Here is a 13,172-nt window from a genome sequence, read left to right on the forward strand (position 1 = left end):
TATTTGGCATGGATTTTTGCATATTGCAACTCTAAATTAAAAAGGAAGAAGATAGAAAGACAGCTTTTAAGTGAAACAGTTTTTTAACAAAAACAGTTTTTTAACAAAAGTAAGGATAAAATAAAGAATTTAAAAAGCAAAAGTAAGAATTAAACATTATAATATAAAAGCGGCCACAAAAAATTATTGAACTATGATGTGACTTTCATGACTGTGATCACTTTGGACAAATACAATAGGGATACTAGCTGTTATCTAAATGAACTGACATCTTAAAATGCATTTCACTTGCTACATAGTGAGAAGATCTACTTCCAGTAAATTACTATAGAGAAGACTACAAAAATAAGAGAGGTAAGAAAGGAATTTCCAGAAGGTTGGAAATGGGGCAAATGCAAAAACTATAGGTAAAGCATAAAAACAGAGCTTTGTCAGTGTTGAACAGTTTTGACCACCTTGATACAAAGGCAGAAGCTGAGTTATAATGACTTAATGGCTGTGTACAGGAATTAGTTGTTGCACAGACCTCACTGTGTGTGGGAGGTTGTATTCTGTAAGGATATAATGAGATGCAATGATCAGATTTTTAGGTTTACATCACTCAACTTTACATCCTGCACAATAAGAAGCATTAATGATAAGCACTTTTTAATGTGGTTGCTCTGTTCAATGAAGAACTTTGACCTTACAAAATAAGTTTAGGAACAATGTATATATGGAGCACCTTTTCTTTTGCTTCCACACCAAGATTAAAACTGCTTGTTTTCCTTTCAGCTAAACATTTTTTCTAATCACACCACTTTACTCTGATTTACATAAGTTTTAGTTTCAAGAATCATTGGTCATTGCTGAATGCAAATAAGCACAGAATAAAATTATATTAGGTTTACACAACTGATCTTTCATCATTTTAAATGTTGACTTTTAAAATTTTCTGTAAAATCAGTCTGAAATACTCCTGTTGTTGACTGGCATCAAGTAGAACAGGGTCGCTTTGTAAAAACCCATTCTCAGTGATGTAAATTATAGGGCTATTGTATGTATCCTAGAACAAGAGAGAGCAAAAGTTTTATTCAGAACAGATGTAAGAAAGCCCATAAAATCAGATGCATTACCCTCTATCTTTTCTAAGCTACAAACTAAAACTAGTTTTCATCAAATTGCACTGACCCTATTAACTTAATTTTCCATGAAGTGACCTTTTATGACTAACAATGGAAAAGCAAAACTGTGCAAATACCCATGAAGACAGTGAAATGACTTATTTTAATGAGAAGACTAAAATATCTTTCCTGCATTAGCATCTGCTTATTGTCACTGCTCCTTAACCCCTCGTACTGGCAGTCACCACACGTCTCCTTGCCAGGAGTAGACGTATGCCAGGAAAGCCTTACTGCTAGCATCAGAAAGATAATTTCTGGAGTTCAAAAGATGATATAACACTGGTGGGTCATTTCAAATAGTAAAACAGATATCAAATAAAAAGGTAATAGGAAAACACTAAGGCTCCTACTCTCTATAGCCAGTATGAAAAAATTAAATTACAAATCCCAAGGTGACTTGTTTATTTATATCTTGTACAATATCTTATGCCATCCAGATGGGCTCCTAAAAAATCTTCTGCAGAATTCATAGAGGTTCTATCAATCTGAGCTATTGACACAATTCCAAAATGTTTTCTCCAAATGTTACCACAACTGCATCAGGGTTTAGCAGTAGTTTTTACACATTAAAACTGCCTTGTAAGCTCTGGTACCAATACTGGCGCTATACCTTTTAAACAACCACCTAAAGCAACATAAGGCCCATTAGTAATGATCATTCAATCTCCAAATGTTATGAAGCAATAATTTACATGGATATTGATGTTGCCAATGATGCCTTCAGATTTCCAGTCACTTCTGTTTTTTGAGGATTAAGGCAAACCAAACTGGTACAGGGAGCAGGATGCCATTTCCCAGCTCCATAATGGTTTTGTAGTAAGAATTGACTCCTGAAAATATTAAAGGAAACAAAAGGGGTTAATAATAACTTTGTTACATTTTAACACTTGAAGCAACCTCACTGCACATTTTCTCTATTATGAGATGCAAATATTTTCTCTCAAGTGCATGCTGACTACTGTTACAAGACCCTAGAGTTGGCAAAAATGCTCAGCACACAAAATCTTCCAACCAGGCACATGAAATGAGGATGCAAATTTTCAAAATAGATCAGTGGACAGCAACTCCCCAGGAAAAACATAATTCTGATGGGTGCTGGTCACATGAAAATATAATCCTTTCATTTAAATGCCTGAATGGCAGCCTGACTGCATGTGCAAGATACAAGTGTGTTGGAAGAAGCCTGATGCTTGAGAGCCTTCCCAGGTAGATTTGTTCTAATGAAATCATTTTTCTCCTTGAGAACTGTCTTTTAAAAACTTCAGTGCCGCACTCAGCAAGGTAACTAAGCTGATCTTATATGTTTTGAACTTTGTTAGCTGGATTAGCTGTTTCCTCCAGAATGTTCCATTCTCCATCACTGCGCCAGCATCAGGACAAAGATACTGTCACTGTATTCAACATTTTGCAATGGTGTGAGTTCAACATTTCACTCATTAGATCTATATTATATTTAAGGCTTTTCATCGGGTTCTACGAGCTTTTTAGATGGAGTTTGAGGCACTGGTCTCTTTAGCCACCAGCCTGAATGGCTGGACAATAGCCTATCTGACAAACCATCTCTCACTCTTTACACTGCCACTGCTGCAGACTGCTCAGTCCTTCTGACTGCAAGAAGGAATTAGCTCACCTCTCTAAAAGCTCATGACTTCTAACCTTTCTTGTCCCCTCTTGCTAAGACAGAGATCAACTTTAATTTCCTGGATGTGTTGTTAAAGCTGGCCAGTACTGGTGATGTATTTCTAGAGGCTTAAAAGGAATTCACCTGCTGTACAGATTTAGCAGTGGCTGACATGAATAGGTTTCCTAAAGGACGACTTTTACACTGCTGAGAGGTCATTGTAAGTTTAAATATCAGGATACTTTAAGCTCTCAAATAGGCATTTTTAATTTTGCTTACATGCAAACACAACTGTATTGCTTTTAAACCTTCTGAAAACACTAGATATTGAAATACACATCATAAGCTCTGGTTCAAAGAGTATCAATTAGCTTGCTCTTTTACTTGAACTATCTGGTTTACTGCAGTAATTGGAAAAGGCCAACAGTGGCCTTGAATTATTATTTGTTAAGCTAAGAGGCTCCAGACAGGAATAGGTCTCTCTCATGCTGATGGAATGTAGAAATCAGGCAGTCTTTGCTTCAGAGACTTGGGCTAAATATACCAAAATGTTTAATAACCTCAGAAACCTAAATTTCATAAATTTATTGTGGGTTTTAGACTACCACATATCCTTAATAACACATAGATGCTTGTGAAATAGCTATCCCAAGGCCTTGCTACATTGAAACATAGAACTGGGAAATGTCTACAAAAGTAGAAAACACAGCAAAAAGTAGGAGGAGGAAGATTAAATTGCAAAGGTTAATAAAAGGTATGCTTAGGAGGTTATGTATGGCTTAGATCATTATTCTTAACAGTTTCCGAACCACAGATTTTATTTAATCCAAAGCAGGAAATTTGTTCATACTTCTATTGTATATTCCTTGGTATTTTCAGCTTCAGCTTACTGTGTATTGATGTTTGAAAATGCCAACACAGAATGCCGTACTATCTTCTTCTTAAAAGGACAGAATTAGACTTCAACTTAACCCAACTTCAAATGACTGATCTTAGGGATTCCTGCCAAATAGCTTTTTTAAGACAACATTTACTGCAGCAATCAATTATGAACCCCTGATTTAGACAGTGACTTCTTCTAAACAAACAGGTGTATACACATCCCTTAGCACAGCAAGACTCAATAAGATTGTTTACAAAGTAATTCACAATAAATCTCACATGTAGTTTGCTTTTCCTTGCAATGCAGCACCAGAAAAACTCATTAAATTCAGAGGAGATATGTGCCTGTGCCTGAGGATGCACCTATGCAAAAGAGAAAGGAATATACTAGAACTTAAATTTTGAAAAGCAAATTCTTGCATTTTGCAATAGCAATTAGCAGCAAATACAGGTTGATTCTCCAACTTTTGAATGGGCTTCTATTTGTCTTCAGAGGGACTGGGTGTGTATTAGCTCTCTGCTGATGAGACCACAAGGTTTACTACATAAGCTTAAACTGGGAAAAAAGAGCTCCTTTGCTGCTACAGGATCCTGTCCTCTCATATTCAGCCCCTACATAGAAGACACTAGCATTTCTCATCCTAATTTTCAGATTATGAACTATACAGTACCATTTATAACATCAAAGTGCAACCAGCTATAATTTATTTTTTACATCTCAATTAAACACCTATATTGGAAAAGATTTATGCCTTTTGTTAGAAAAGGAAGAGAAATAGGACTGCGTGCCTGAAAAATGTGAATGTCAAGTCAAATTTCCAGGTTGTCTCATACCTTCCAGAGTAGGCTGACTTAGTTTGTCTGGATGTATCTGTGAGTCAGGTAGAAGCAGAAATACAGAAGAAAACATTCTTCTGAGGAAGTGTGTATATAAGGGTTTTGTGGAGAAAACCCAAAATTTTGGGGTTACAGATATTAAGGAGCAGTTTGTCAGTAGAGAGTGAAGGATTGTCCTTTTCTCCTTTCTATCATCTTCTCTCCCCATTCTGATTCCCTACCTTCACGCTGAAGGGAGACATAACATCAAATTCTCACAGACTCAATATCCCCTTGCCTAAAACTTCTGTCTTCTTCTGCACTGACACCTAATGTTTAGCAGCTCACTTGTTCTTCTCAGGGCACTTTCTGGGGTAAAAATAATTGTACAAAAATACTTTAAAAACTTGGTATAAGCTTTAAGCTAAAGCCTGACACATCTTAGGAACAATACATCTACAACACCACTGCTTTAAAAGACCCTACCTCCACCAAGTCAGAAACAGAATGGTTTTAAAGGTTTTCAAATGTCCTACATCTTAGGTGTGAAATTGGTAGTGAATCAGTTGGTGTGAATGATTTTATTTGAAAGGACATTGCTTTAAGCTTTCTAATTCTTCACATGCTCTTTGCAAAAATGTTTATATAGAAGATGATGGCCTTTCCATGCTATGCAGTTACAATTGCTTCAACAGATCACTGCACAGGAGAAGTGAACTCCTGCCTAATGAAAGTTGGCCTACTTGGAGTTCTGCCAATGCCCTTTCGTTAAATGTAAAGTTCATAATATTAATCAGGCAACTGCTTATACTGGGGATCAAGTGAACATTTTCTGAAATTACAGCTGAGTTTTGTCAAAATGTTAGCTTTCCTTACCAACTGCATTCAGAATGTCTGCTTGCTATCTCCCATTCTGACAACTAAATAACAAAGCCCATTCAGTAGGCAGCTTGCTGAGGTTTTACAGTGCCTGCAGCCCCAGCTGAAGGAATATCAGTACAGGGAAGAAACCACAACTACTCAGCCAAATTTAAATTCAACACACCACAAAAAGCATTCTGAGGGAAAGACAAGCTGTGCCAGTGAAAGTGGGCCATGTATTGTAAATTTTGGTGGCAAAGAAAAAGCTTCAATTCAAGCCTCTCTGGGATACTGGCACATGTATCTGGCATGCTCTGCAGGGAAAAATGGCTGGTTGGTCTGTTTACAGCAGATTTACCAGCCCCTCTTTTCTGAAATCTTGAAACAAAGGCTCCTCCACTCTCTGGTGAAAACCTTGATCTGCAGGATGCAGAGGACAGACTGCTGTCTACTGAACAGCCAAGCTCTACATGACCAAAATTCTGCAGAAAAAGATTGCTTCTGCCGGTACCACCCTAGCACACATAAGGATAACCTGAAGAGTATTTTCTAAGAAGTCCTATCCTTTGTAGCCTTCCATCTTTGCAGTCTCCAAACCAGAAGAAAGTAATTGCCAAGGCAAATACTGCCCTAGAAGTATAAAGATATATATCTTCTTGATTGAACCAAGATGCAGAGGAGTAGGAAGCAGAATTGAGATTCAGAAGTTCATTCAAATATACTTTTCTTTTTTTCCTCTATGGAATATTATCCTCCCAGCATACAAGAAATCTCAGCCAGCTTGTTTAATTCTCCCATTGTTTCTGGTTCAGCTTCAGTTGCTTTTATTCTTCACAATGCTCTTTATTCCTTCTTTTTTCCATTCCCTCTGTTTTGCAGGCACAACTGCCCTTTCCTGTCTTTTCCTAGCGAGTGACCTTAAGCTGTCTCCCAGTCCACACCGATAGAATTAAAATAAATTAAGGAGAAGTGAAACAAATTTTATATCTGACTTCTAGCAATCTGACCAGTTTATTTATGTGCTGTATCCCTTTACACACTGCCTGCTGAGACTCATGTGAAAACTCATCTTTTCAGAGCTTCTGTTTGCCAGAGAATTAAGCATACTTCCTATCAGTCTGAAGAATCCTCTCTAATATGCTAAAGAAAAATGTCTGGGAAAAGTATGTCCCTTAATGCAAAATAGTCAATGTGAAGTTCAGCACATTGGAGTATACTGATAAGCTATCTAAATGCACTTGCCAAATGAGATAACTTGTCTATTGTAAGCCATCCAAAAATATTCTCATGGCTAGGATCCCAGTAAGTATAAACATTCTGATGAAGCAAAATGATTTAGAGCTACAATTAAAAAAACTGGAGTAAGCAAAAAGATACATAGGAAACATAATAATAATCCTATCCCAAAAGATTGTGCTATCCGAGGGGATCTAGAATATTAATTAGTAAGTTGTTGCAAACCTATAAAAAATCATCCTATAATTACTCTGAAAAAAAGTTGCAATTTCAAAGCTACACTGCAGAATAGCATACTGGATTAATTATGCCAGACTGCAGCAATAACCTTGAATTAAAGCTGCAACCTTCTATTTTTAAGAAACAATTGCCTTTCTGGTTGATGAAACCTGTCGTCCCATCAGGTAACAGACGTGACCAGGAAAGAGAAAAGCAATAATGAGTCAATCCAAGCTGTTTGATACATTTCAAATCTTCCTCCCACAGAGTGTAGCTGCCACAAGCTACATCACCAGTCTGGTTCTTGAAAACTCGATCTCCTCCCTGATGAGTGAATATGTCCCAGACATTAGGGCCCTTTCCATCTGCATTCCAGCCTTCTGCTTGAAAAACAAAACTTGGTCATTACACTTTTGACATCAAAAGACATATGTTGCAAGTAAATAATTTATCACAAAGTAGGTGCAAATCCCATGGGCAAATTGAGACGTATTCTCTACCCACTCCTTATATTATTTAAAGTAACTCGGAACTTTCAAGCATTAATATACATTTGCATTAGGTTTTGCATTTATTCATATTTTTACTTGCTGCTAATTATTTGAAAATTATGTTTTAAAAAAACATTCAGACTTCTAACACTCTTCATACTTCCTTAGCGAAAAATCAGATGTTTTCCACTCTTGAGATATTACAGGTTTTCACAAAGGGCATTTTCTAATGCAACTTCCATCCATAAATGTAAAAGATCAGTCCATATCAAAGAAAGCCTTTAGGGTATGAGAAATACATCCAACAAATAGGCACTTATGGCTTTCAGGATGTCCTTTGAAAATCTTGACAGTTTGTTAAAAAGAAAGGAATGCCATTATGAGCCATGGCCCTAGGCATATACAAGCTGAATTAATAACACAGCTCTAAAAAACGTCAGCTTTTTGTTTAGCCAGACATTCACAGAAATTAATTTCGAATGTTCAAAAGCACTGCACCATTTTCCCCAAAGTTTCAGAGTTTTAGGATATTTCTTCACAATTCTAAAATTGAGATACACAGATTACCATTAAAATATTCCAAGTTTAGCTGTTGTCTGAGATCTAACAACATATAATATTTAATTTGAATAAATGCACCTCTCTTCATTAGAAGTTTCTTTGTCTTTCCTGAGCCATGCTGTAATTGAGGCAAACATTACTTTTTTTTTGTGGAGAGATCTGTAAACTTAGTTTCTACTGTAAACCCCTGTAAAGAGTGATTTAATCATTAAATTGCAATTAACCTCAAAATGGCCAACCTCATTTGCCACCAAGATTTTTCAGAGTCCCAGTGAATGCACTGTTCCAGGGTTATTCTTTAAAAACTAAAATGACATTGTGTGTTAAAATTATGTATAAATTAAATATCAGTTGGGTTATAAGATTAATAACTATATAATAGCTACATATCAATCCTCAATAAAAGTGTTTTAATAATCAATTAGTAGCATAGAAATTAGAGATGGAGAAGAACTATTAGGAGGTCATTGAGTCCATCCCCTGCCAATGCAAGATTGCTCCCTTAAGTATATTCAGTACTTAATATACATCTGTCTTATTAAATCTAAGTTTAATGCAAGGTTAAGCATATTGAAGACACTTAATTTAAAGCTTTACTAAAATCTGTAATATCACTTCTATAACCTAGCTTTTTGGAGATCATTGTCACATTTCATGGTCTTTACAGAATTTTATTGCAGCACACGAACACCCATACATCTACATTTGGTTGGTCAGTAAATTAAATTTTACATGGGACAACCTTCAGAGTAGGTCAAATTTTAGATCCAGACAATTTGAGTTTTTCTTAATCTCAGATTTTATTATAGACTTGGTGCTCTGTATGCTCCTCAGAAAAACACAATACTGCTAGTTTTCTATATCCTGCTTCAAATTTCAAACATGCCTGCTGAAATAAATAGTCATCTGAGAGAAGTGCAGGAAATAACAAATAACAGTAATTCTTTGATGGTACCTAGAGTTTTGAAGCCTTTAAGAGCAGGCTTCCTGCACCATATTGATTTGATAGTGCTCTTTTTTCAGTAGGGCTGGAGTGAAGGGCAGAAACAGCTGCCATAACAGGCAGTTAACACACCTTCAGTTAAGAATCATCACCCAGAGCAGAGGCTGAATGATCCCTCTTTTTTGTCTGCCTTCCTCCAGCAAAGGCAGTGGGTAGGAGGAGAAGAAGCATTTGATTTTTAGCAGAGACTAACAGTACTACTCCAGTGGTCATTAGCCACCGCAAAGCCCTGATGGGGCTGGAGCAAACAGACCCACTTTCAAGCATTCCTGACACTGTTCAGAGAGACTTCTCTGTACAGCATCGTGCGTCTGAGCCACCTGATGGAGTGTAGGAAGGAATCCAGGCAACAGAAAGCTCTAGAAACACTAGCACATCCTGCTGAGCCACAATTAGTCTGCAGAGAGCTCTGCTCCTCCGCTTCAAGGAACCAAGCTTGCGCCTCTGAGCTTGCTCAGAAACTTCCATGCTACACAGCACTCCATAGTGTAGGCAATAACTGGAGTTTTAGTGAGCTTTGGGGCCAGGAAAGAACAGTGATGAGGAACTGGTTTTACACTCAAAATGTGTGAATTGGATACCAAATCAGCACGTGACATGTCATCAAATGAATAATCTAAATTATTATGATACATGTTTCCATACTCTGCAATTATTACAACAGAAAGAAATGCAATGCTTTTCCAACTTGTGAAGCTCCTAAAGCAGGAATATTATTGATAAGAGTATATAAGTTTTCATGTACTTTTCCAAGTACACTTTTCCTCTAATTCAGCTGTCCTTTAACCTTTGGGAGTGAAAATTTCTTGACCTGGTCTCTGATGAAAAAGTGTAATTCTGTTTGAATTAATGCAGTTCCATTATTTGGCATATGAAAGAGGTGAAAAAAACCACTTTTACCATTACAAGAATTTTTTTGCAACTTTTCCTCAAGAAAAAAAAATCAAGCAGAGAGTTAGAATTTAGCATAGAAATGGCCCTCAGTAAGAAGAAGTGCTTTTGAATGTTCTGGTGCAAATTGATTTTGATTTGACTGAGTCATGAACCTTTGAAATCTGCACTTTGAGCATGCAGAGTACAATTGGTATGATTTTTTAGCGCTTTGAAATATACAGAGTGGAGAAGGTTGTGCTGTGCATAAATACATAGCTGACAGTAAAAAATAAAGTAGCCTGTCAGCTCGTGCCTCTTCCACTGTGTATCTTGTGAGATGCACAGCAACTGAGTTTGGACTCTACAAGAACTATTGCTTCAATCATTCTGTCTCTAAGTCGGAAGCTGCACAGCCTCTGAAGCTTTCAGGAGAAGGAATTCCCTGTTGAGTTTCTTACTTCTGCAGGAAAAGGGTCATTTGAGTAGTGTCTAGACCATATTATAGATTTTTTTTTTATGTTTTCCCCACTCAGAAGCCTTAAGAAAGTTCATTAAAAATACATTAAGAGAACATTAAAGTTGCACATCTAGCCACTCAAAAGGCAGGAAATTATAATGCACACACAATTCACATTTTAAAAATTAGTTGGAAGAGCTATGTGCATTGCAGGACTCGAGTTAGAATCTGGCCCAGAATATTGATTCCCTGGGAACTGCGAGCTGTGCAGTCTATTAGGTGAACTGAGCTCGTTAAAAGGTACTGAGCATGGGCAAGTACTCTCAATTTCAGCAATAACCAAGAACTAAAGGCTACATCCTCAAAGACAATTTAGGATCTACAACTCCCATTTAGGTACTGAAATCAATGGGAGTTAAGTGTCTGTATGCTGCAGGGTATAATATGAGAAAATCAGGTCTGTATGTATTTTGAAGGTTTATAAAGACAGATTTATGAAAGGATAAAGTTTGGAGGGGTTATGGCTGCAGGTGTCTCTGTGTTTATGTGTTTACATTTCCTAATCTGCAACATATTTTCATATTGTGCTGGGCAAATCCCTTCATCAGTCCCTCTATTCAGCTGGGATCATGACACATGTCCTGGGGGACATCCCCCACAAGTCCAACTGTTAACCTCTCAGTTCATTGTTTTTCATAATCTTTGGAGAAGAATATCTAACTGAAGGCTTCTTGTGAGTACTGATGTCTGATGAGGCAGTTCTCCCACCCAGTTTCAAAATAGCCAAGAGCAATCTACTTGAACTAGCTCTACAGAAACAATATACCCAATAAGTAGATGAAAAAATTACTTGTGACTGCTTCCTCCTCTCCTCACCCCTCTCCCCCCAATAACTAGCTCCATTTCTATTACCTAGCTATGTTTCTCAGATTTGAAACGTCTTCTACCTTCTTCTTACTCCTCAAGTCAGAAGTGTTTGAACAGAAGTGCTACATGGATTTGCATCAGAAGTAGTGTCTACATAACAAGGCAAAGATCAAACACTCTCCTTTCTGGGTCCAGGCTTTTTGTTCACTTAAAACTTCTTTAACACTTTGATAACTAAAATTTGACACCTTCAATTTGATATGCTGCTGTAGCTGCACCCCAAGCAAATCCAACTGGAAAAGCAATATCCTCCAGCACTGTCTGCAGAGGACAGGTGAATACACAGCATTATATGTGCTGTGGAGATGTTGGTTTCATTTGCAGACAACACTCCCTGGCTTAATCAGTCTTCCACTTTTTACAAGCAGATCCTATATGGAAGACAAAACTAAACCCTGTGCAGCTTCACACACTGAAGGGTAAGACATGCACTTTGCATATCTTGGGATTAAAGAGGAGAGGTTCAGCTACCAGTAAAAGTAGAAAAGGCAGCAGTGGAAAGACTAGGGTGGTCACGGTAAAAAGGCTCCTCCTAATACAAAGAATTAATATGCAAAGCAGATCCCTCTTTCCCTTCACTTGCCTCTCACCTCCCCATACTTTGTGGACCCTCTATTCAATATAAGTCCTTTAGCCATCAGGCAAAAAATAATTTCCACCAGTAAGTGTCAAAACCAGCAGTCCTTCTTCTTTTCTCGCATCAAATTTTTTTTTTTCTCTTCCAACACCAAGAAAATGTGCCTGCAGTAGCTGAAAAAGGATATTTTAGCCATTACATGTTTTGCAGTGGAAACCAATGAGTAGACGAGCAAGATTTGTATGGGAGAAGAGACAGAACAGCTATCTTTCTCCTTCTTTAAAACCCCATGGATGCTCATTTTTTTAGAGTAGCAATGACAACCTTATGGCATGTGTGCCAGAATCAGCATCTGCAAAACAGCCCTCAGGTCTCTTCCTCTACCTTCTGTCAATGTTGTTACTGCTCTCCTGTCAGCAGACTGAAAAGGGAGCAGCAGCAGGAGGAGAGTCAGGTAACAAGTGGGATGGGTTGAAAGTAGTTTACTGTCCCTCTCCAGGAAACTGCAACACCTGGCACACTAGATGGCACTACTGCAATTTTTAATTTTTTTTTTTTTTTTTAACTTACTGGTGCTTTTCCCCCATTTTTTGTGACACTACACCCACACTACTTTTGCCAAGGTCAGTATGGGCACATATTGGACTGCTGTAATATATCACTGCCATTCTTCTTCTTTACTCCACTTAACTCTCTTGACTGAGATCTTTCTAGGTGAGGACCTGCTTCTGCAAAGCATTACACAGGTAACTGACATTTCCTCTGATAATGAAAATAAGAACCCTTACTATGCATAGGAAAGCCACTAAGACAGTCAATGCACATACTTTTGCCAAGAATGCACACAATAAAAGAATCAGCTTCTTAGAAAAAAAATAAATTCCTTTGTAGAGACACAGGGAAGCTGATTTAATTCCAAAATGAGTATTGCAGAACCAGACAGTGCAGATGCAATGCAAAATAATTTGGGCTTTCACAGTAGGCATATATTTCCTCAAGTGTCTTTCATAGGAAAGGTAAAAGCCCCTTGAATACAAAGGAACAAAGGGGAAATGAGGCACAACATACTAATTTGTTCCCAAAACACATGCTGACACATAGTCTAGGCAAAAATGCATATCCTTCATGTGTATTATACAGGTGATCAAAACCTGATAAAATGAACTAATCAGTGTTCTCTTGTTGATGCTGAATATTCAGGCTTTCATCTGCAAGATAAGGACAGTTGCCAGTAAAACTCACCAGGGCCACCTTAAATTATGATTAATAAGTATTAATGGACCAGAGTAATAATGCTTATTTTTTACATCATTAAATGTTACTGGCAGGCACCTTTGAAAATGTAAGTAACATTAAATTTTTCCCTGAGAATAACACAATTCAATTTCACAGGAGATATAATAAAAACGTAACTCAATAATAGGGGGAGAGGGGCAGACAGGATTAACAATAAAAATCCAATAAAAAGTTTTCTAAAAAGGCTTA

The 13,172-nt window shown here is 37.3% G+C and overlaps 1 protein-coding gene across 1 annotated transcript; it reads right to left on the minus strand.

The window, feature by feature from the left end:
• Window positions 1–1,895: 1,895 nt before the first annotated feature.
• Window positions 1,896–11,748, minus strand: LOC143693876 (cytosolic beta-glucosidase-like). Its single transcript, XM_077176637.1, has 4 exons — window positions 11,701–11,748; window positions 11,299–11,371; window positions 6,951–7,178; window positions 1,896–1,993 (listed from the first exon to the last, which is right to left on the minus strand). The coding sequence occupies exons 1-4, from the start codon at window positions 11,746–11,748 to the stop codon at window positions 1,896–1,898; spliced, it is 447 nt and encodes a 148-aa protein (XP_077032752.1).
• Between the last annotated feature and the right edge of the window lie 1,424 nt (window positions 11,749–13,172).

The sequence above is a fragment of the Agelaius phoeniceus genome, chromosome 4 (assembly GCF_051311805.1).
Source record: "Agelaius phoeniceus isolate bAgePho1 chromosome 4, bAgePho1.hap1, whole genome shotgun sequence".
Lineage (NCBI taxonomy): Eukaryota > Metazoa > Chordata > Aves > Passeriformes > Icteridae > Agelaius > Agelaius phoeniceus.

What these genes read in the sequence shown, in the direction of transcription:
- LOC143693876 (XM_077176637.1), bottom strand. Translation starts at nt 11,748, where the DNA reads ATGGCTAAAGGACTTATATTGAATAGAGGGTCCACAAAGTATGGGGAG. An exon ending in AGCAGCATATCAAATTGAAG is followed by an intron (nt 7,179 to 11,298) that starts GTGTCAAATTTT and finishes TTTTTCAAGCAG; the next exon opens with AAGGCTGGAATGCAGATGGA. An exon ending in AGGTTTCATCAACCAGAAAG is followed by an intron (nt 1,994 to 6,950) that starts GCAATTGTTTCT and finishes TAATATTTTCAG; the next exon opens with GAGTCAATTCTTACTACAAA.